Raw genomic sequence first — 22,535 nt, forward strand, 5'->3', positions numbered from 1 at the left:
CCAAAGTTCATTTAAGACATGTAATGTTTACGACATGCTGTCTAATGGTCACATTAAATTCAGTAGCTGCTCTTCTTGCTTTGAATTAGATATCAGGAAAGTAAAGCTTATTTAACTTTTTATCAGTTGTTCAGTTGCTAAGTTGTGTCCAACTCTTTGTGCCTCCATGAACTGTAACACACCAGGTTTCTCTGTCCATCACTATCTCCCTGAGTTTTCTCACACTCATGTCCATTGAGTCAGTGATGCCATCCAACCATCTCATCCTCTGTCACCTTCTTCTCCTCCTTCCCCCAATCTTTCCCAGCATTAGGGTCTTTTCCAGTGAGTCAGCTCTTTGCATCAGGTGGCCAAAGTATTGGAGCTTCTGGTTCAGCGTCAGTCCTTCCAATGAACATTCATGGTTGATTTCCTTTAGGATGGACTGGTTTGATCTCCTTGCTGTCCAAGGGACTCTCAAGAATCTTTTTCCAGAGCCCCTATCAAAACTATCCTCATGGATTATAAATTAATCATCATTTTAATTTTTACCTTTAAAGTATAATATTTGAAAAGTATTTTTATCTTTCTTTAGAGTTAGTTATTATTAATAATGTCACTTCCTATAAAAAAAAGAATGATAAATTCCTACTTTAGTTTAAAGAAAAGTTTTGGGTTTTTTTTTAGCAAAATAATTTTTAATTCAATGTTTTCATATTTGCTTTACCATCAGAAAGCTTAACTTTTTTTGTCCAAGAATTCAGTATTCACTCAAGTCTTGTGTCAGAAAGTGTCCTTTATTTCTACTTTCTTTGGATATTTTTAGTCCTATTTTACCTTAAAGTAATTTAGTTTATTAACAGGTACAGATCTGCCCAAGTCCTCTTAGAAGTAGAAAATCTAAATTAAAATATTTTTTTAAACAACAAATCTGTCATTTTTAGTACTATTTCTCTAGTATCCAGGACAGTGTTTGGTAGTGAAAATATTTATTGAATAAAGAGTGATTGAATTTAGGTGGGAAGCAATGTTTTTCAATCTACATGTAACTGGATTAAAAGCCTGTTTTCCCTGATATCATACTGCCATGTCTGATCTAGAAAAAAATCTGTATAAACACACACCCTCACACATATCCATATGCCTTGTTTCAAAGTTCCAGACATATTTTAATTCATATATAATAAATACACATCTACAGAACATGCATATATACATATGCATATAATGGTACACATAAAATACATTTATTTTTGTGTATGCAAATTGGATATGCAAATCCATATTTAAAATTGCATTTTCTGTCTGTTTCCTTAGTGGGATTTTAGTGTTTTTTGGCTCGTTATCAGGGTCTGAATTGCGAAAGAGGAAAAGCAGAGGGCATGAGGGAGAAATGACAGTAAGTTCCAGAGAGAAACTTGAATATCTCCCATAAATAGGAGATATTAAAGGAGATATTCTAGGGCCATATCGGTAGGTAGATAAAGCAAATCTTGGATATCAATCAACTTCAAAATGTCACTGGTAGCAGAATAAAATGTTGAATCAGGTAACTTCAACTGTTAGTTTCAGAAAAAGGCGGGCTGGATGCACAGGGGTGAGAGAACAAGAAGAAGGTGGGAGAAACAAGCAATTATTTTTCTGCCCCTGGATATGCTTTAGCTAATATTTCTGAAAAGAATATTGACTTGTTGGGCTGTTTTTCTCTTAAATTGCTTATTTCAAAATCTTGAGGAAAACACTGTATAGAAAGGCTGGGGAGTGATTCAGCGCTCTTATTTGTAAGCCTGGAGTCACATCCCTAATGCAGCTTTTGTCTGGAGAGGCAGCAGCTCGGCTCTGCAAACAATGTGCCATCACTGGGTCCAGAAGCTCTTTTGTTGGATTCACTGCTGCAACGTGGATACAATTTTAGTTGTTGCTTCCAAACCAATGCACATGGCACTGGGGATTGGGGGGAAGGAGGGGCGGTGGGCGTTCATCTCCAGGCGGGTGCCGTTGTATACTGTTTGCAGTGGGGGAAAACATCTCAGCATAATCTGAAGAGGTGGAAAAAGAGAAAACATAACCAATTACCCCCCTCGCAACACACACACAGAGGCAGAGGAACCTCATGAAAGTGACTTGCAGCATTAATACTTGCTATTCACAGCCTGCTCTCTTGATAAAGACCTTGTCATTATGACTCCTGCAATGAAATGCCACTTGCCTGAACCAACAGGCTTCAACACAACCCACCAGCTCATGTCTCTTTCCTGCCTTGCCTGTGCACATCTGTCTGGGTGTTGTCCCTCTGTCCTGAGAAAACATCTTAGACCAGAATCCTGGCGTGTACCTGGAAAGGAGCTTACTGATCAGCTAGTCCAACCTCACTTTTTTTTTTTTTTTTTCAGTAGATAAGCAGCTGAGACCAGAGAGGGAAAGAATTTCCTCTAAGGTCACACAGAGCCTGTTTTAGAATCCTAGGTACTTGCTACATCACACAGCACTATCTCATTCTTCTTTCTAAATTGACATTTATGGAACCAGAGCCTTTGTCCTTAGCCCATGCCTGTCCCCTGATATATCACCTAAAGTCTTCTGGACTTCTTGATGACGTGATGCTTCAGGATTAAGTGAAGACCACCACTTTCTTGGGCCAACAGTCTGCAGTCTCCAATAAAGTGAAGGGTCCCACTCTTGATGAATAGTCATTTTGTGTTCACACCAGCCTCATGGCAACCTTGCTCAGTGAATATTCATTAACCTATTTACGAGATAGGGAAACAGAAGTTAGGATTCACACTTGGACCTATGGGTTCTGTTTTAATGTTGGTCTTCTTTATCTCTTGTCACACGTGTGCATCCTGGAATCTAATGCCCATAGGCCACTCCATCCATACAGTGTTTTCCTCATACTTTGCTCTTGCCTCAGGACCTATGCACAAGCCGTCCGACTCTTTGCGACCCCATGGACTGCAGAACGCCAGGCTTCCCTGTCCATCACCAACTCCCAGAGCTTGCTCAAACTCATGTCTATCAGTCAGTGATGCCATCCAACCATCTCATCCTCTGTCTCCCCCTTCTCCTCCTGCCTTCAGTCTTTCCCAGCATCAGGGTCTTTTCCAATGAGTCAGATCTTTGCATCAGGTGGCCAAAGTATTGAACCTTCAACTTCCACATCAGTCCTTCCAATGAATATTCAGGGTTGATTTCCTTTAGGATTGACTGGTTTGATCTCCTTGGAGTCCAAGGGACTCTCAAGAGTCTTCTCCAGCACCACAATTTGAAACCATCAATTCTTCAGTGCTCAGCCTTCTTTATGGTCCAGCTCTCACCCCCATGCATGACTAGTGGAAAACCATAGCTCTGACTATACAGACCTTTGTCAAAACCACCAATGGATAGACAAATCTGATTGTCAGCACTCACCTTAGGCAGCCTACCCTTTAAAAGAAGAGTTCACATGCAGTCAGAGAATGAGATGCTCTATCTGAATTTTGCTAATGAGACAATCCTATTGTCCGAAACTGATTTCACTATCTATAAGATTCTCACTTCTCTTAAAAAGTCTCATTTATCTTTTCAAAATCGCCAAAGAGAAAGTTGGTTGAGGTTAGCCTTTGTTTCTAGGAGAAGAATCTGTGAGATGCCTGAGCACATGGAAATCATAGAAGCCTCTTTGCTGTCAGTGTGGGGCCCTGTTTCCTGGGATCTCACTGAAAATCACAACAGAGAGAAGGGACCCGGAAAAAGCAGATGAGGGCACCTTGAACGCTTGCCGTCATTTTGTATTGTGCAAACCAAGGCCATGATGAGGTTCCTAGACTCTCAACTTTCAGCACCATTTTGCTGGCAGATCAACTCACAAACCCCACAGTCAGAAAAAAGTTCGTTCAAGTGATCCTGAGACCAGGAAAGCAATCACAGGGGATGGGAGTTGTCTTTACTGAAGAGCTGACTAGAATCCATTCCATTTGCTATGCAGAGAAATTGATGTTTGCCATGGCATAAAGAAAATCCCACTTCCCAACAGGGCTGATATAAACCACTAGGAGAGGATTTTCCCAAAGATTAAAAGAAAACCAGACTCTAGGAAGAGGAAAGAAAGTAGGGCCATCCATTCGTTCATCATTCATCATTTCAGTCATACTGCAAGAGCATTCAGTATTTTATCCATGGTATCATATGTAGAGGGTTATTTTATGTTACTTCCCAATTACAGTGTTCCTAAAGCAATTCCAGATGGGCTTAGATTTTTATCAGAATGGATTTTTGCTGGACAAACTACAGAGATGTTTCTCTCTGGGAACAATGGGTCAAGTAATTACAATAAAGTGATGGAAAGAGTTTAAATCTCATAAGCAAGTCTCAAACTCTGACGCTTGGTTTCTTCATTTTTAAAATGGAGAAAATAATACCTACTTTACCAGGTTGCTGGGAGATTAAGTGGAATGTGTGTATTGACCCATATACATAAAGATAGGCACTCAGTAAGTGAATCTGAATTTATAGTTTAATCACAACACCATCTTAAGAGAATATAGATCGTGTTTGTACTCCTCTCACATGGCAGCCTTTGATACACATCAACCCTCTATATAAATTTCAACATTTTCCTGGGACATAATACTGATTTTTGTTGTTGTTGTTGATTACAGGGTTATTGCTGCCCAAACAGTTCCTCCAAGGCTCAGCTTCCCACACTCCGGGAGGCTAATTCAGACACAGCTGCTGATATTTACAAAGTATTATCAGAGCCCTTGGGCCAGTCTTGGATTCTGGTGTGCCCACATACTACCCGGTTTAACTAAAGCATTGAAACTAGCAGGGGGCATCTACACTTGCTGAATATCATTTCTGCTTGTTGGAGGTTTATTTCTTAGCTCCTCAAGTCTGCAGGCAATATGCCTGTCTATTGCAAGAGCCTGAAATTCTGTTAATCCTTCAATCGATAAAGGGTAAGAGGACACTCTGAATTTCAAGATTCTTAGTCTGACTTGAAGTGATTTTGCAAAAGTAGAGCTTTGGGCAAAACCACATGTGACTAATTATGTCTTCCCACAATCATTTAGGAGCACTCCGTTCACATAAGAGAATTCTTAAAAGAGAAAGAGGTTAAGCAATCAAGTTTCAGTTTTAAACTGATTCATTTGGCTAATAATCAAACTTGCATGGAGCTGGAACTCCTTAGTGGATCCGTTTTTCATTTTGACAGTGGCCACAGTTGCTGAGAAATATTTCTGTCGCATTAGATATTTCTTACGCTGTGTTAACCATCCTAACAAGATCCATAATGGCCTAAGCTGGTAGGCATTCTGTTCTTTGTAAAAAACATCACCCAGGGGTTCATTTGTTTACACAGGGTTGAAATTTATGTTCAGAGAGTGAGTTGCCGTCTAGTGTCCCTTTCAGTATTATCACAAATCGCTGTCCCTAGCCCCCCAAATATGGGCTGAAGCTAGTACTGGTCCTGTGAGGGCAGAATGGGCCATAGCTGTCTCAGCTTGAAAGTATTATTGAGTTGCCCAAAAAGTTAATTTGAGTTTTCCCATTATGGAAAAACTCAAATGAACTTTTTGGCTAACCCAATAGATAGTGGAGATGTTTAACAGGACTTTTATAGGCATCCTCTCCATCTGAAACAGTTCGAGTCACAAAGCTACAGAAGTCTTGAACTCCTATTTCTTGCCATACGGTGTTGATATCCAATGTATCTCTCCAAGGAAATAGACCAAAAACTCCAAGTTCAGTCAATCTCTAGAGTAAAGGACACATTCCTAGCTATGGGTGTCTTAGGCACAGTTGATTCTGGACATGGGGTCTCCACAGTCAATCTGGTCCCATGAGCTAGTGAAAAAGGGCTTCTCAATATATGACTAGACTTATCCTCAGGCCTTTGGCTGCAAAGATGAGGGTGGTGAGACTAGAGACCACCAGTAGGACCCACAACCCCCTCAAGGACAGACAGCTAGCCACACCAAGGGATTTTGTCATCATTCAAATACATTCAAGAATGACACTTCCTAGTAAGAGCTGGTGTGATGTCAAGGTTCAAGTTTTCTCTTAACAGACTTTTACATGGACTGAACAGATAGTAAGTAATCACTTCTTTTAAAGAGCCTAATAAGGATAGATAAAAGATTGTAAAATTGTGTCCCCCCAAATCAATTACACTAGTATGGGAAATGGAAGACATGAGCTAGAAATGGCATTAGAACAGCGAATCAATGGTGTTGGTTTACTCTGCATATGAAAATGTATGATATGGATTCATTAATGAAAGTGCCCAGAATGAGGGTAGCAAAAGACCTTGCCCAGTGCAGGCAAATAAACACCTCTTGGAGTTGCATTCAGCTCCATGCACTGCATTCTAAAAGAGAAGGGTATGTACATGTCAATCCCAAACTCCCAGTCTCTCCCTTCCCACCCTAACCCTTCCATGTACACACTGCTATACTTAAAATAGATAATCTTCAGGGACCTACTGTATCACACAGGGAACCCTGCTCAATATTCAGCAATAAACTAAATGGGAAAAGAATTTGAAAAAAGAATAAATACACATATATGTATATTTCAATCACTTTGCTGCACACCTGGGATTAACACAACATTGTTAATGAACTGTACTTCAATATAGAATAAAAACTGAAGAAAGAAAGAAAGCTTTGACTAAGATAGTGCTCACAGGAGCATGGCCTGACTGAGCCTGGAGCGAGGCCCCAGGGTGAAATGAGAGGAGCCAGGTTCAAATGCCTGACGAATGTCATGAGGAACAGGATTGGACTTATCCCATATGGTTTAAGGACTAGACCTGGATAAATGCACGGGCCTACCAGCCCAAGCTGACAGCCGTAGCTGTTAAAATGTGCATTGTGTGACCATGAACTACTAATAGCTGGGACTCTCAAATGTGGCATGGGTGACTTTGCCAAAGAGATTTTAAAGGAATTCACATTCTACAGGGAGTTGACCTTGGCAAGCTCTGAAACTCTCCCAATGCTTTAAATCCAGGTATTTTTCTAATCCCCACATGTTTTGTTTGATAAAAGAAAATGTCTATATTCTTTCCCTATGCTTTGGCAAATCATAGATCTAGAAATTTGAGTGAATTGTGTTTTGAGATCTTTCTTGATAAGGAATTACCTTGCAATATACTTGGAAGAAGGATACTGACATCTTTTACTTTGCATCAGAGAATATGTAAGTAAGGTATAGGGAGTGTTTATAGCACTCCTCTTAAATCCAGAACAAAGAGGTAAATTCTTTTGGGGATTGAATCTTCAGGTTACTAAATTTAGTAGCACATAGAAACCATTAAGTGTAGAAAAGATGGATATATGTTTTCTTACTAGAAATAAATTGTTGTTGATATTGTTCAGTCGCTAAGTCATGTTCAACTCTGTGACCCCGTGGAATGTAGCACTCCAGGCTCCTCTGCCCTCCACCATCTCCCAGAGTTTATTCGAATTCATGTCCATTGAGTCAGTGATCCTATCTAACCATCTCATTCTCTGCCATTCCCTTCTCTTTCACCTTCAGTCTTTCCCAGCATCAGGGTCTTTTCCAATGAATCAGCTCTTCGCATCAGGTGGCCAAAGTATTGGAGCTTCAGCTTCAGCATCAGTCCTTCCAGTGAATACTCAGGGTTGATTTCCTTTAGGATGGACTGATTTGCTCTCCTTGCTGCCCAAGGACTCTCAAGAGTCTTCTCCAGCACCGCAATCTGAAACTATCAGTTCTTCGGTGCTCCGCCTTGTTTATGGACCTGCTCTGACACCCGTACATGACTATCGGAAAAACCATTGCTTTGACTATATGGACCTTTTTTGGCAAAGTGATCTCTCTGCTTTTTAATACACTGTCTAGGTTTGTAATAGTTTTTCTTCCAAGGAGCAAGCGTCTTTTAATTTCACAGCTGCAGTTACCATCTGCAGTGATTTTGGAGCCCAAGAAAATAAAGTCTGTCACTGCTTCCACTTTCTCCCCTCTACTTGCCATGAAGTGATGGGACTGGATGCCATGGTCTTAGATTTTGAATGTGGAGTTTCAAGCCAGCTTTTTCACTCTCCTCTTTCACCCTCATCAAGAGCCTCTTTAGTTCCTCTTGACTTTCTGCCACTAGAGTGGTAGCGTGTACATATCTGAGTTTGTTGATATTTCTCCTGATAAACTTGATTCCAGCTTGTGATTCATCCAGTCTGGCATTTTTCATGATGTACTCTGCATATAAGTTAAATAAGTAGGATGGCAAGATACAGCCTTGTACTCATTTCCCAATTTTGAACCACTCAGTTGTTCCATATCTGGGTCTAACTATTGCTTCTTGACCCACGTAAAGGTTTCTCAGGAGGCAAGTAAGGTGGTCTGTTACTTCCATTTCTAAGAATTTTCCACAGTTTGTTGTGACCCACACAATCAAAGGCTTCAGCAGAAATAGATGTTTTTCTGGAATTCCTTTGCTTTCTCCATGATCCAAAAGCTGGTGACAGTTTTATCTCTGGTTCCTCTGTCTCTTCAAAACCCAGATTATACATCTGGAAGTTCTTGGTTCAAATACTGCCGAAACCTAGCTTGAAGGATTTTGAGCATAACCTTTCTAGCTTGTGAAATGAGCACAATTATCTGGTAGCTTGACTTTCTCTGGCATTGCCCTTCTCTGGGATTGGAATGAAAACTACCTTTTCCAGTTCTGTGGCCACTGCTTAGTTTTTCAAATTGCTGGCATATTGAGTGCAGCACTTTCACATCATCATCTTTTAGGATTTTAAATACCCCAGCTGTAATTGCATCACCTTCACTAGCTTTATTCATAGAGAGGCTTCCCAGGTGGCGCTATTGGTAAAGAACCTGCCTGCTGGTGTAGGAGATATAAGTGATGCGGGGTTGATCTCTGGGTCTGGAAGATCCTCTGGAGGAGGGAATGGCAGCCCACTCCAGTATTCTTCCCTGGATAATTCCATGGACAGAGGAGCTTGGCAGGGGAGCTTGGCAGGCTACAGTCCCTAGGGTCACAGAGAGTCAAACACAACTGAAGCAACTTAGCACACACACACACACACACACACACACACACACACACACTGTATCCTAAGGCCTACTTGACTTCACACTCCAGAATATCTGGGTCTAGGTGAGTGACCACACCATCAGGTTATCTGGGTCATTAAGACCTTTCTTGTATAGTTCTGTGTATTCTTGCCACCTCTTCTTAATCTCTTCTGCTTCTGTTAGGTCCTTACTCTTTCTGTCCTTTATCATGCCCTTCTTCCATAAAATATTCCCTTGATATCTCCAGTTTTCTTGAAATGATCTCTAGTCTTTCCCATTCTCTTTCTTTGCACTGTTCATTTAAGAAGGCCTTCTTGGCTCTCCTTGCTATTTTTCTGGAACTCTGCATTCAGTTGTGTATATCTTTCCCTTTCTCCCTTGCCTTTCACTTCTCTTCTTTCCTCAGCTATTTGTAAAGTCTCCTCCACAACCACTTGGCCTTGTTGCATTTCTTTTTCTTAGGAATGCTTTTGGTCCCCGCCTCCTGTAGAGTGTTATACACCTCTGTTCATAGTACCTCAGACATTCTGTCTACCAGATCTAATCCCTTGAATCTATTTATCATCTCCACTCTGTAATCATAAGTTATTTGATTTAGGTTGTACCTGAATGGCCTAGTGGTTTTCCCTACTTTCTTCAATTTAAGTCTGAATTTGGTAATAAGGAGTTCATGATATGAGCCACAGTCAGCTCCAGGTCTTGTTTTTGCTGACTGTATAGAGCTTCTCCATCTTTGGCTGCAAAGAATATAATCAATCTGATTTCAGTATTGACCATTTGGTAATGTCCATGTGTAGAGTCATTTCTTGTGTTTTTGGTAAAGGGTGTTTCCTATACCAGCATGTTCTCTTAACAAAATTCTGTTAGCCTTTGCCCATCTTCATTTTGTACTCCATGACCAAACTTGCTTGTTATTCTGGTTATCTCTTGACTTCTTAGGCTTCCCTAGTGGCTCAGATGGTAAAGAATCTGCCTGCAATACAGGAGACCCAGGTTCAATCCCTGGGTTGGGAAGATCCCCTGGAGAAGGAAACGGCAACCCACTCCAGTGTTCTTGCCTGGGAAATCCCATGGACAGAGGAATCTGGCAGGCTACTGTTCATGGGGTCATAAAGAGTCAGACATGACTGAGCAACTAACACACTTGATTTCTTCTGCATTCCAATCCCCTGTAATAAAAAGGACATCCTTTTTGGTGTTAGTTCTAGAAGGTCTTACAGGTCTTCATAGAACTGTTCAACTTCAGCTTCTTCTGCATCAGTAGTAGTAGGGGCATAGACTTGGATTACTGTGATGTTGAATGGTTTACCTTGGAAACAAACCAAGATCATTCTGTCCTTTTTGAGATTGCGCCCAAGTACTGCATTTCAGATTCTTTTGTTGACTTTGGGGGCTAGAGCATTTTGTCTAAGGGATTCTTGCCCGCAGTAGTAGGTATACAGTCATCTGAATTAAATACTTCCATTCCCATCCATTCTAGTTCACTGATTCCTAAGATGTCAGTGTTCACTCTTGCCATCTCATGCTTGACCATGTGCGATTTACCTTGATTCATGGACCTAACATTCCAGGTTCCTATGCAATATTATTCTTTACAGCATCAGACTTTACTTTCACCACCAGATACATCCATAGCTGAGCATCGTTTCTGCTTTGACTCAGCTGCTTCATTCTTACTGAAGCTATTAGTAATTACCCTCTGCTCTACCTCAGTAACATAATGGATACCTTTTGAACTGGGGGGGCTCATCTTCCAGTGTCATATCTATTTACCTTTTCAAACTGTCCATGGGGATTTCCAGGCAAGAATACTGGAGTGGGTTGTATTTCCTTCTCCAGTGGACCACATTTTGTCCACTGTGATGTGTCCATCTTGAGTGACCCTGCATGGCATGGCTCATCGCTTCATAGAGTTACACAAGCCCCTTCCCCACAACAAAGTTGTAATCCATGAAGGGGAGAAATAATTTACAATCATATAAAATGGGAAAGAGGAAAAAGAAGGTTTTTAGTCACTGAATGAGCAAGACAGTAAAAGCCACTGGGTTTCAATCAAGTTCTTACATATAACACAGAGAGAGAGAGAGAGAGATGAGAAAAGAGACCAAAAATTCATCAGTTGAATCAGTTCTGTTTGTTCTCTTAAAATTAAAAGGGGGTAAATTAGCTGATTGCTAAGGTTTCTTTCATTTTTAATAGTTAATAATTCTGTAAGAAGCGTTGAATAAGAGAAATAGAATTATACACCAGATGAGTAGAACTTGATTTATAATCATTGTATATCAGGTTGCAAAAAAAAAAAAAAATAATAGCTATGGAAGAGAAAGTCCATTCAGTAATAAATTAGCTTTTTAATTTGTTTGAAGGCAGCAAATCTTTGTGCTCGGAAACTAAAGAAACACAAAATCAAATCAGCCACACTTGGGAAAAAAGACATAAAATTTCAGAAAGAAATTATGCCCAAACAATGTCTGTACAGTGAAGAAAACCACTTTAGTGATCTACATTCACAGTTATTGATTTGTATATTACATGGGGCTGCTGAGTAACACTTACTGGGCTTACAAGATTACGTGGAAGGCAGTGTGACTGGCCACAAATGTCATCCTAAATCAATAATGTCATACTCCCGGAAAGCATTCTGATCATTCTCATTATTCTCATATTGGAAGATAGTCTTGCAAAATAAAAATGGACTGATTATAAATAAATAATATCTAGAAGGCTCTGAAAGTCAAACATTTTCTCAGGTTAACCACAGTAGAGGTTCTAAACTGCTTTCCATTACAAACTTGTAATAATTTAGGCCAATTTCCCAAATTCTAGATGAAGAACTGGATGCAAACCAGGATGTTGATACAGAGAGTTGACCTTTGACAACTAGAAATGAAAATAACTTGCTGTACTCTAGATATTCAAAATCAGCCATAACTGTGATGCTCTCCCTTACTTGATTGTCTTGTCTCCTGGGTTTAGACAGTCCCCAGGAGTTCAAGAAAGAACATATGGCTGACTCTGCTAAGAGCACATCATATACTAAAAAGTAAATGAGAATACAAACATTACTGATAATGAAACATCATTTTTGCATTCCTACAAAAAGGTAACATTACATTCTACAGCACGGGGCATTGGAATAATTCTCAGATTTAGACTTTGAATCAGTGTGCAGTGATCAATGCTGTATTCCTCAACTTACTTCAGCAAGACATCATGGGAAGTAAAATGTTCTATGGGCTGTGAGGTTAAATCCCAACTCAGCCACTTACTGACTGTGTCCTTATTTTGGAAAAGTCACTTAAAGTCTCTAAGCTTCAGCCTCTTCATCTGTACGATGGGATTAAAGATGCCTACATTGCAGGGTTATTATAGGGATTAAATAAGATCGGATTTGTGAAAAAAATTAGCTCAGTGTATGACATTTAGTAGACACCCCATTATGTTCTCTCCCTCTGTTCTGCCTTTTTTTTTCTTAAAACCAAGCCGCTCAGGGAAGCTGCAGTGATAACAGTTCATTCAAACAGAATATAGATTCTGTGCAATTAGTATCCTCAGATCCTATTGATTTACTGCCTTTCTTCTGACAAGTAACAGTCATGGCAGATGGCACACAGGTCTGTAAAGGGGTTTGCAGTTTTACGAAGGACTTGGGCATTTCCCCTTTGTCCTCACAACAGCTCTGTGATGTGAGAGTTTAGAAACTTATATGACTGAAGAGGAATTGGGGCTCAGGATAGTCAAGCGTCTTGCCCCAAAACAAGCTATCAGAACCAGAAATTGATTTAAGTCTTCTGAATCTTCTGAACCAAAGGTCCACTGCACCTAGCAAAGGCCTCTATTTCTGGGTTTCCAAGTTCTCCCTGAGGCCAAACCTTCAGTGCCTTATAGAAGGATACAAATTAACACCTGGCTTACTTTGTTTTTAAATATTTATTTATTTGGCTGTGCTGGGTCTAAGTTTCGGCATGAGGAATTTTTAGCTGTGGCATGTAGGATTTTTAAATTGCCGTATGTGGGATCTAGTTCCCTGACCAGGGATCAAACCCAGGTCCCATGCACTGGGAGTGCAGTCTTAACTGAACTGCCAGGGAAGTCTCTACCTGGTTTACTTTAGATGCTGTAAAATGTGCAGTTGTATAATGTCCAGGGGTTGTCTTTCATGATCAATTAATTGAGCTGATGATGTCTTAGTTCTCATGCTGCAGAGCAGGGCCAGGGAAAGTACTATTACATCAATAGTTAAAGTCAGTTCTTTCCACTCTCTGTAGTTTTAATGATTTGACTACTTTTGTAGTTATATTTAGGAAGTCCAACATGTATCAAGGAAACCACTTAAAAGGCCATGGGAAGGATTAATGAAATACAGCTTGTTTGTTATCTTCCCATTAGTGAAGTCCATAAAGCTGAAAAGAAGGGTTCTGAGATAAGAGGACCCTTTGCTTGGAATTCTATAAAAGGAAACCAACCAACCTGCCTGTTCCTTTGCTAATGCAGAAGAGAAACTCGAAAAAATTACCTAGCGTCCGGTAACGCTGAGCTACCAAACATACAGAAACAGCGAATTACTATCATCTTTGCCATGACATGAGAGATGTTCCAGGTGCCTTTTTTTTTTTTTTAATGCTCCACTGCTCTTTGTAAGGTGCACACTTTTAAGTATAATACAGATGCTGATGAATGAACACAATATTTCTTTGTCCTTCTCCAAGACAGGGTAATTGTGCATCATACATGGCAGTCAGGGGTCATTTTTAATATTTAAATGACATCTGAGTTGGAGATTAAAATTTATAAAGAGCAGTGAGATCCCAGGAAAAAGGATGGGAAGCCACTTCTACTTTCAAATGCAATAAAACAGATGGGCCTTCCAGTCCAGACTTAAGCATTAAAATATTTAAAATTTCCTATAATGCTGGAAGCCTACAGAAGGAAATTCTGTCTCTCTCTCTCTATCACACACACACACACACACATTTTGCATTGCAAACTTACAGAGGGCAATATCAGATTTTGTTTTTAAAAGCCTAGAATGTCACCTTAGGACCCAGCACCTTGACTAAGCAATTAGACAATGATGGGGAAACACCATAACAATACTAAGTGGAGGGAAATAATGATCATGACCATGATAATCATTACCTTGAAATATCCTCAAATATTTTCCAGAGATCTAATTATTCCCTTGCATGTCCCTCCTGGGAATGGTGTTATTATTTCCATCTTGAAGACAAATATAATATCTGCTCTTGATTTATAAGTGTCATTTTTTATGAGAAGCTTCATTATTTGTTTTCTTTTCATCTTCACAATATGAGACTTAGACACCCGAAATTAACTTCGTAGAGTTAGAGGCAGAATGATCTGTGTTTGTATGAATGATTGATTAAAATCTCGTGTTTCCCAAACTGTTTTAATCACGCATGCTTGATGTGAGCATAAGTTGCTTCTGTCATGTCCAACTCTTTGCAACCCTATGCCTGCCAAGTTCCTCTCTCCATGGAACTCTCCTGGCAAGAATACTGGGGTGGATTGCCATGCCCTCCACCAAGGGGTCTTCCCAACCCAGGAATCGAACCTGTATTTCTTATGTCTTCTGCGTTGGCAGGTGGGTTCTTGACCATTCACACCACCTGGGAATCATGTTCCCTATAAAATCATAAAATCTTTACAAATATAGAAATTTTGAAGAATCAGATACAAAAATATAATTAAAAGGTCTAGTGCTTTTTCTGAGCTTTCCTAGGGTACATGCAGAGCACCGCCCCCCACCACACACTGGAACTTTAGATTGGGAAGTAGGGAGAAGAGGGGGTAGAAAAATTGTTCTGCCCCTCCCCTCAAATAAGACCTGACAACTGCAACTCTCGCAGTGAGTTTCACCTGAAACTCAAGTGGAGGGTAAGAGGGAAATGGGAAGAAAGGTGAAATGAAATGGAACTGAAAGTCAAATCCATTTCACTTGCCTTCACTAATCAAGGTTATTTTATGACTTGCAAGTTCTCCAAATAGCGTAAACAATAGATGCTTGCCTGAGATGTTTTAGGCTGTGTCTAATTGGAACTGAGCTGGTTAACACTGGTTGGGACCACTGACCCTCCAACTGGGCATGCGTGAGTGCTCACTCAGTGACCTTTTGAGCATTATGCCTGTGCAGAACCAAGATTACGGCATCTTTGTCCAATCACCTTTCCCTGTGCTCCCCATGTCCCAGACCACCTTCTTCTTTATTCGTCATCCCGTAAATATCCAAACCCTCTGCTTTCAAAAGGCAGCTTTGGGATTTGTCCTCCTGTCTCCTCACTCAGCTGCCTTGGGAATAAACCCTCCCTTTACTGCAAACCTCAGCCTCTCAGCGATTTGCCTTACTGTTCTTAGGGCAAAATGAACCTCGTTCAGTAACAGTAGGAAAAAACAAGAAATGGATAAGGAAACAAGAAAGGAGTAGGTAATCAAAACACTGAGTGGCTGTTCCCACCTGTCAGTGCTGTGATACAGGATGCTTCCATAGGGGCTGTACAGTTTGCTAGGACTGCCGTGACAAAACACCCCAGACTGGAGCTTACACAATAGAAATGTGTGTTCTCAGTTCTGGAGGATAAAGGTCCAAGATGTTAGTTTTGATAGGTTCAGCTTCTCCTGAAGCTTCTCTCCTTGACTTGGGAGCAGGAAGGGCTTGCTTCTTGCTGTGTCCTCACAGGGTTGTTCCTCCATGTGCAAGTGCCCCTGCTGTCTCTCTGTGTATCCTGGTTCCCCCTTACAAGGACACCAGTCAGATTGGTTTAGGGGTCACCCTAACAGCCCATCTCTTTAAGCCCCTCTCTCCAAATACAGTCATATTCTTGGGTACTGGGAGTCAGGCTGAATCTGGAGGAGACACAGTTCAGCCCATAACATGTGCTTTTACTTCAAAACATCTTTGGCTTTCAGGCAAGAGAGAGATTAAAAATGTAATAATAACCATATAGCATAAGCACTGTACAAATGGTTGTTAAAAGATAAACTGAGGCACATTAAAAGCTTTTAAGACTTTATTTGACCAAACATGGATTCATAAGAAGCAAGAAGATTGTCCAATTGGCTCTAGCTTAAGCAGTTGCCTTACTTTTGACAGTTGGCTATTTGAGATTGATGGTTCCTCAATTTCATTTTCTCCGATACTGGTGTAGGTATAGGAATTGCCTCTGGCTGAGGTTTCGGCTTGCTTACATCGATTCCTAAGGCATTAGAGTCACCCTAGTGTAATGGCCAAGTGGCCTCCTTGGTCACTTACTTTAACATGGTCATCCACACTTTCTCCCTCTAGTGAGTCTCACCTTTTTCCATCTGTGGCCAAGTCAAGTCCTCGTTAGTCTCCAAAGCTGATTCCATCCATCTGCTGGGGGCGTCTTCCTGAGAGCTTACTCCAGAGCTTCCAAAGCCTCAGACCAGGCTACTTTCTCTGCAGATGCCAAAGTGCATCTGCATAATAATTTCTGACCTCGTGCTCACTGAAGAGTGACCCACTGCCTCTTTTCTCGTCCTGTAAGATGACAGATGACAAATCCAGACACGCCTCGTGTTTTGTGAGAGCCACTTTTCTCTCAGAGCTCCTCTGCTTTAAGAGGCTTTCCCAATTATGAGCTGCCTCAGATGGCCTCTGCACAGAGAGTCTCGTGAAGGGCACGCACATTGGCCCCATGCTGGCAGTCTCAGATCTTGCCGTCAGCTGGGAAGTGTGGCCGCCCCACCTGCTGCCAGCTGCATTAGTTGGGAGGACAGTGGATCCCTGATGACAAGATTTTGGGAGGTAGTGGTGGCGAAACAAAGTCTCAAGGAGTTCTTTCCAAAGTGGCCACAAAACACAGAAATATTTATTAGCCCCTGCTTCAAGAAGAGTTGACATTCGAGAAGAGTTGAAAATATGTGAATGGGGATTATATCCCTATGTTGTTGCTGGTTCATTTGCTAAGTCATGTCTGACTCTTTGTGACCCAATGTACTGCAGCACAGTAAGCTCTTCTGTCCTCCACTATCTCCCGGAGTTTGCTCAAACTCATGTCAATTGAGTCGTGATGATACAGCTATTTCACAATATCACATTGTAAATGAAGTCTCTGTCTTAAAACACTATTATTGTTTTCCTGACTTCTTTAAAGAGTAAGCTTTGAATTTCTTGGTAGTATTATTTAATACTTGATTATTATGCATTGATAGTATCATGTAACATAATTGGCAAAATTGGTATGGGTGTATCCATTATGTAATTAAGTACTTAAATTGAGTCAGTAGGAATCCAAACACACATTCATTTAACTTAGCCAGCTTATTGCATATGCTGGAGATGAGATCAAACACTAAAGACACAAAGATGAACACATTCCTGCCCTTGACAAGTTCACAGTCACAATGGAGGAAGAACAGGTGCAATCTAGAGACTGGTTCTCAAACTAAGCATGTGTAGGAATCACCTGGATGACTTGTTCACACCCCTCCCCCTTCACCCCCTCCCCCTAGTGTTTGATGAGTGGGGCCAGGAATTTTCATTTCTAAAAAATGTCTTGCTGCTGCCACTCTTCTGGGACCACACTTTGAGAACCAGTGTTACCAGTGTTGGGGGGCTATGGAAGCTTTGAGAAATTCCCAGCATGGCCAGAGGGAGGGGGCAGGGGTCAGGGAAAGTTTCACAGAGGCAGTGATGTTTTAAAGAATAAGGAGAAAGTGGTTAGGATATGCCAAGCACTGCTGTTGCTGCTGCTGCTAAGTTGCTTCAGTCGTGTCTGACTCTGTGCGACCCCACAGACGGCAGCCCATCAGGCTCCTCTGTCCCTAGGATTCTCCAGGCAAGAACACTGGAGTGGGTTGCCATTGCCTTCTCCAATGCATGCATGCATGCAAAGAAGCTTCAGTTGTGTCTGACTGTGCGACCCTGTGGACAGCAGCTCCTCTGTCCACGGGATTCTCTAGGCAAGAATACTGGAGTAGGTTGCCATTTCCTTCTCCCATGCCAAGCACATTTGGTTCTAAAAGATAAAAGTAAGAGAAAGTACATTACATACAGTTTTTTTTTTTTAATGTGAATAATTCCATTTGGCCGGGATGACGTTTGAGTTTGAAGTAGTTGCAGGAGATGAAGCTGGAGAAATATGCAGGGCTCACAGGCCTCTATTAGAACATGGTCCTATATGAGATCATGTAGCCATGAATCCCCAGAGCCAGACTCCAAGCTGGAAAGAAAGAATCCTGGTAGAAGAATCGTCAGTTATCTTTCATTAAAAGAGGCTTCTTTCCAAGCCTGGACATGACTTTCCTGGTTTTGGGGAGAAATCCTTTTCATTTCTATGAAATGACAACTCTCACTGGAGGTGACATGGGAGTAGAAAGTGTGTGTTGTTTGCATATCACCAGAACTGGTTGGGGCTTAAGTTTTTGCTGTTGTTCCCTGAAGTATGTCAGTACCTTAATAATTATTTGGTTGATTACGATTGGCTATTGGAAAACCCAAAGCTTCACCTACCTGTCAGGCAAGGGCTAAAAAGCCTGGGAAGGAGAAAGTAGGAGAACAGGTTTTGATGGAATATCCTCCATCTCTTTCTCTCTAGGGGAAGATGACGATGACGACGAATGTGGGGAGGAGAAGCTGCCCTCCTGTTTTGACTACGTGATGCACTTTCTGACTGTGTTCTGGAAGGTCCTCTTCGCCTTTGTCCCCCCGACAGAGTACTGGAACGGCTGGGCGTGTTTCATCGTCTCCATCCTCATGATCGGCCTACTGACGGCTTTCATTGGAGACCTCGCTTCCCACTTCGGCTGCACCATCGGCCTGAAGGATTCCGTGACCGCGGTGGTGTTCGTCGCGCTTGGAACCTCAGTGCCAGGTAGGGAATACATGCCTGTGTGATTGCCTCAGAAATGGAAGCCCTTTCACCTTCTTGACCTTTTTGTTTCTGCGGTTTCAAGGTCTGCGCTAACAAACCCGGCCCATGAAAGACAAAAGCCCAAAGCTATGCATGATGTCACTGCCAGAATACTGTCATGGCATTTCTCAAGGTTAGAAAGCTGGTCAGTGTCCTCATGCTGACAGGGTAGCATTCCCAGAGGGCCTGCCTGCCTGCCCAGAGAGAGCAGACTGATTTGACGGCTAGATTGATAGGTCAGCTTCCTATTACAATTAGAACTTTGAAAAACACAGCTGCAGAATCATCTTTAAGAACAAAATTTCTGTCTTCTGTGTATTTAGCAAGAAGCACTCACTGTATTTGTTGGGTGGTTTAGTCACTAAGTCACGTCCGACTCTTCTGAACACATGGACTATAGGCTGCTAGGCTTCTTTGTCCATGGGATTCTCCAGGCAAGAGCACTAGAGTGGGTTGCCATTCCTTCTCCAGGGGATCTTCCCAACCCAGGAATCAAACCCAGGTCTCCCACATTGCAGGCAGATTCTTTACCGACAGAGCTGTGACCTGATACGATGTTCTCTTGACCCAAATATTAATGGGAGTAGATAAAAAACTAACATGAATCAGAACAAGGAAAAAGTCATCCTGACCAAAGTGAGCAGACCAACTGGACATCCCTTCATGCATTCCTATAAGGTGAATTTTTCTTCCAACCTACAGCTATAGCTCATTATGTATACTCACTCTTCTAAGTAAGATAGCCTTCTCCTGAACATTACTTTGAGAGCAGTAATTTTCAGACTTTGTTGGGCATCAAAATTACCTCAGAGTTTGTTTAAAAAATGCAAGTGCCTGAGAGCCATGGAATCGGAAGGTCTAAAGAAGGGCCCAAAATGTGTGTTAAGCTCACAGGTGATTCACAAGTATATATCAACACATCAGAGTTTATTATAAGTCAGGTTCTGGATCCACTCTCCAGCACTGGTTGACATCTTGACAGAGTTACAGCCTCAACTGAGAGTAACAAGACTCGTGTCTCTATTGACAGAAAGTCAGTGACAAGAGTTGCAGTGGGCTTGGGAAAAGGCAGGACTTGTGGAGAGATATAGCTATTCCCTTCCCACTTTCAACACTTGCCAGAGCCTTGATAAAAACGCTATGACTTCTACTAACACTTGACATAGTTGGCAATCTGACTTTTGGTTTTTGAGACTAAAAACAAGCACAGCTGAACCATGATTTCTTGATCTAAATCATTAATTGTTCTTCTCAGGTACTTATTATCTCCGTGACTATGTATAGATTACTTCTCTGAGCCTCGGTTTCTTCATTTATGAACTAGGGATAACCATACTTAACTTGCAGAATAAGGGTAAGGATTAGGAAAATGCCTGTAAATTATACAGCTAGTAAAGCATCTGGGACATGGAAGGAATTCCATAAAAAAGCAGCTTTTGTGATTATGGTGTTGAATGGCTAAAGATGATCTGACGAGTATGAATCCAGACCCTTCAGCCTTGAGAAACAAGGGATGGATGAAATGTCCAGATTTACACTGGTCAGCCACAGCGCTTGGTGTTACACAACTGATTGACTGTTTGAAGGTCTTGATCATGCTGGGCCCAGCATGGTTTGGGAATCCAGCTGAGTTCATGGAGGAGCCGAGCAATTACGAGTGCTCTTCCTCCCACCTTAGAGAGCAGGGCTGTGCAAATTCTTTCTGTTGATTGCTGATCCTCAGAAGAGAGTAGATTCCCCCTTAAAACCAGCTGTACTCCAACAGATATGTATTTGGTCTTTATTTTTTTCTAAGAATGACCAGAAATATAGGAAGCAAGAGGAAAAACTGAAAATACTCTTCAGTTGCTTTGTTTAGAGAACATGTACACAACCACAGGAACTAAGCATCACGGTCAGCCCCAGCTCTGTCTCAGGTTACTATAGGAAAATGTCAGGGGATCTGCTGTCCTTAAGGCTTAAGACACCGTGCGAAATGGTGCCCAAGTCAGTGCACACTCTTGGCCGTGGCACACTCTTAACCCTTGAGGAGAATATGTGCAAATTATGATAATGAAGGCAAAATTAGATCTCCTGACGGTTATTCAAAATTAGCCTGTATTTCTGAGAAGTCAGCAATAGGGCCTACCAAATGCATCTCTGACTTTAAAAGGGATTGAAAAAAAAATGCTTTTCCTACATGAAATCCTTGGGTCTAAAAATGTTTTGGGGTGTTTTTCTTTTTTTCTTCATTCATATCAATATCTCAAAGCTGGCTCCTTTTGCTATATATCAGTCTTCCAACATGGTTCTGTATCTCGTATTTGAATGAACCCTTTGGAACATATCAAAGCCGTATGATTAAAATTTCTTGTGTGTCATGGAATGTGGATTACAGTAAACCCTAGTGCTTGATGGCTCAGACAGGAAAGTGTCTGCCTGCAGTGCGGGAGACCTGGGTTCAATCCCTGGGTCAGGAAGATCCCCTGGAGAAGGAAATGGCAACCCACTCCAGTACTCTTGCCTGGAAAAACCCATGGATGGAGGAGCATGGTAGGCTACAGTCCATGGGGTCGCAAAGAGTCGGACACGACTGAGCGACTTCACTCACTAGTGCTTGAAGTCATTTGTCCTGCCACTTAAAAACCAGAGCAGAACCCAAGTAGGGGTATCAAGAGGTGAGAAAGCCTGTGGGATGATACAGCAGAGTCATTAGTTGTCTTCCCCGCATTACCATAAATTCTTCCCACTGGGAAGCAAATTTGTTTGCTCTGTTAATGGGAGAATTCCTATAACTTGCTGTAATATTAACTGTGCAGTGTACTCCCCAAACAATATATTCACAGGTAATCTCACATGATCATATCTATATAAACAGACATTCCCTCCCCCACCCACCTCAGAAAACTGCAAGTTGTTCATTCAGCATCTTGTTCAATATTTCTGACTTCATCCTTCAATCCTGATGATTCAGAGAAGTGCTTGACTTCTTAGAGGGGAAAAGATGCTATTCTTCCCAAATGACAAAGCCCAGTTGCTATGGGCAAAAAACTGATTCTTTTTACTTACAGCCTACCATTCATTGGTATTGGTACTAGAGCCCAGATCTTTCTCTAGGCTGACATTTTACCAGTTTTCCTAAGGTAGAAAGGTTCCTGGCTAGTGTTTGATAAGCCGCTGCCTCCTCTGCTGTGAGACTGAGATTCTTAGATTGTGATGGCATTTGAGCATTGAAAAGCTTCACTACTAGTCTTCCTGACTCAGGGTAGAATTAAATATCTATGTATCTCATTAATGGTATGTTCTTACCATAGTCAAAATCTTGGAAAAAAGAGCTTATGACTTTGCAGATGAGACAGAGCTTCTTCATACCAACTGGTAGTGAGATTTTATTATTAACCTACCAGCAGAGAAGGACTCCTGACAACCCTCAGGTGTGCCTGTATAAGCTTAAAGATCCAAACTTGTTCATAGAGGAAGAGTCTTTTCTCCTGACTCACCCTTCCCCAGAGCTGCCTTTCTGGAGAAGAAGGGGGCTTCCAAAACAGTATGTTCCCACCTCCTCATGTTGGAGTGAACCAGAGCCGGGTCTCCAGCCCTCTTCTTGGTCACGCTCACCCCCTGGGCCATTGTCCCAGTCTCCAAGTCTTA

At 41.5% G+C, this 22,535-nt stretch overlaps 1 protein-coding gene across 8 annotated transcripts in view; it reads left to right on the forward strand.

Annotated features, from left to right (window-relative positions):
* Positions 1-22,535, forward strand: part of SLC8A1 (solute carrier family 8 member A1) — a 463,121-nt gene that overhangs the window by 383,136 nt on the left and 57,450 nt on the right. For all 8 annotated transcript variants that reach the window (XM_070379679.1, XM_070379681.1, XM_070379683.1 and 5 more), the window contains one exon: positions 18,591-18,866. In XM_070379679.1, the coding sequence (XP_070235780.1) occupies positions 18,591-18,866 (276 nt within the window). The remainder of the gene's footprint in view (positions 1-18,590; positions 18,867-22,535) is intronic.

Source organism: Bos mutus, chromosome 11, assembly GCF_027580195.1.
Source record: "Bos mutus isolate GX-2022 chromosome 11, NWIPB_WYAK_1.1, whole genome shotgun sequence".
NCBI classification, from domain to species: Eukaryota; Metazoa; Chordata; class Mammalia; order Artiodactyla; family Bovidae; genus Bos; species Bos mutus.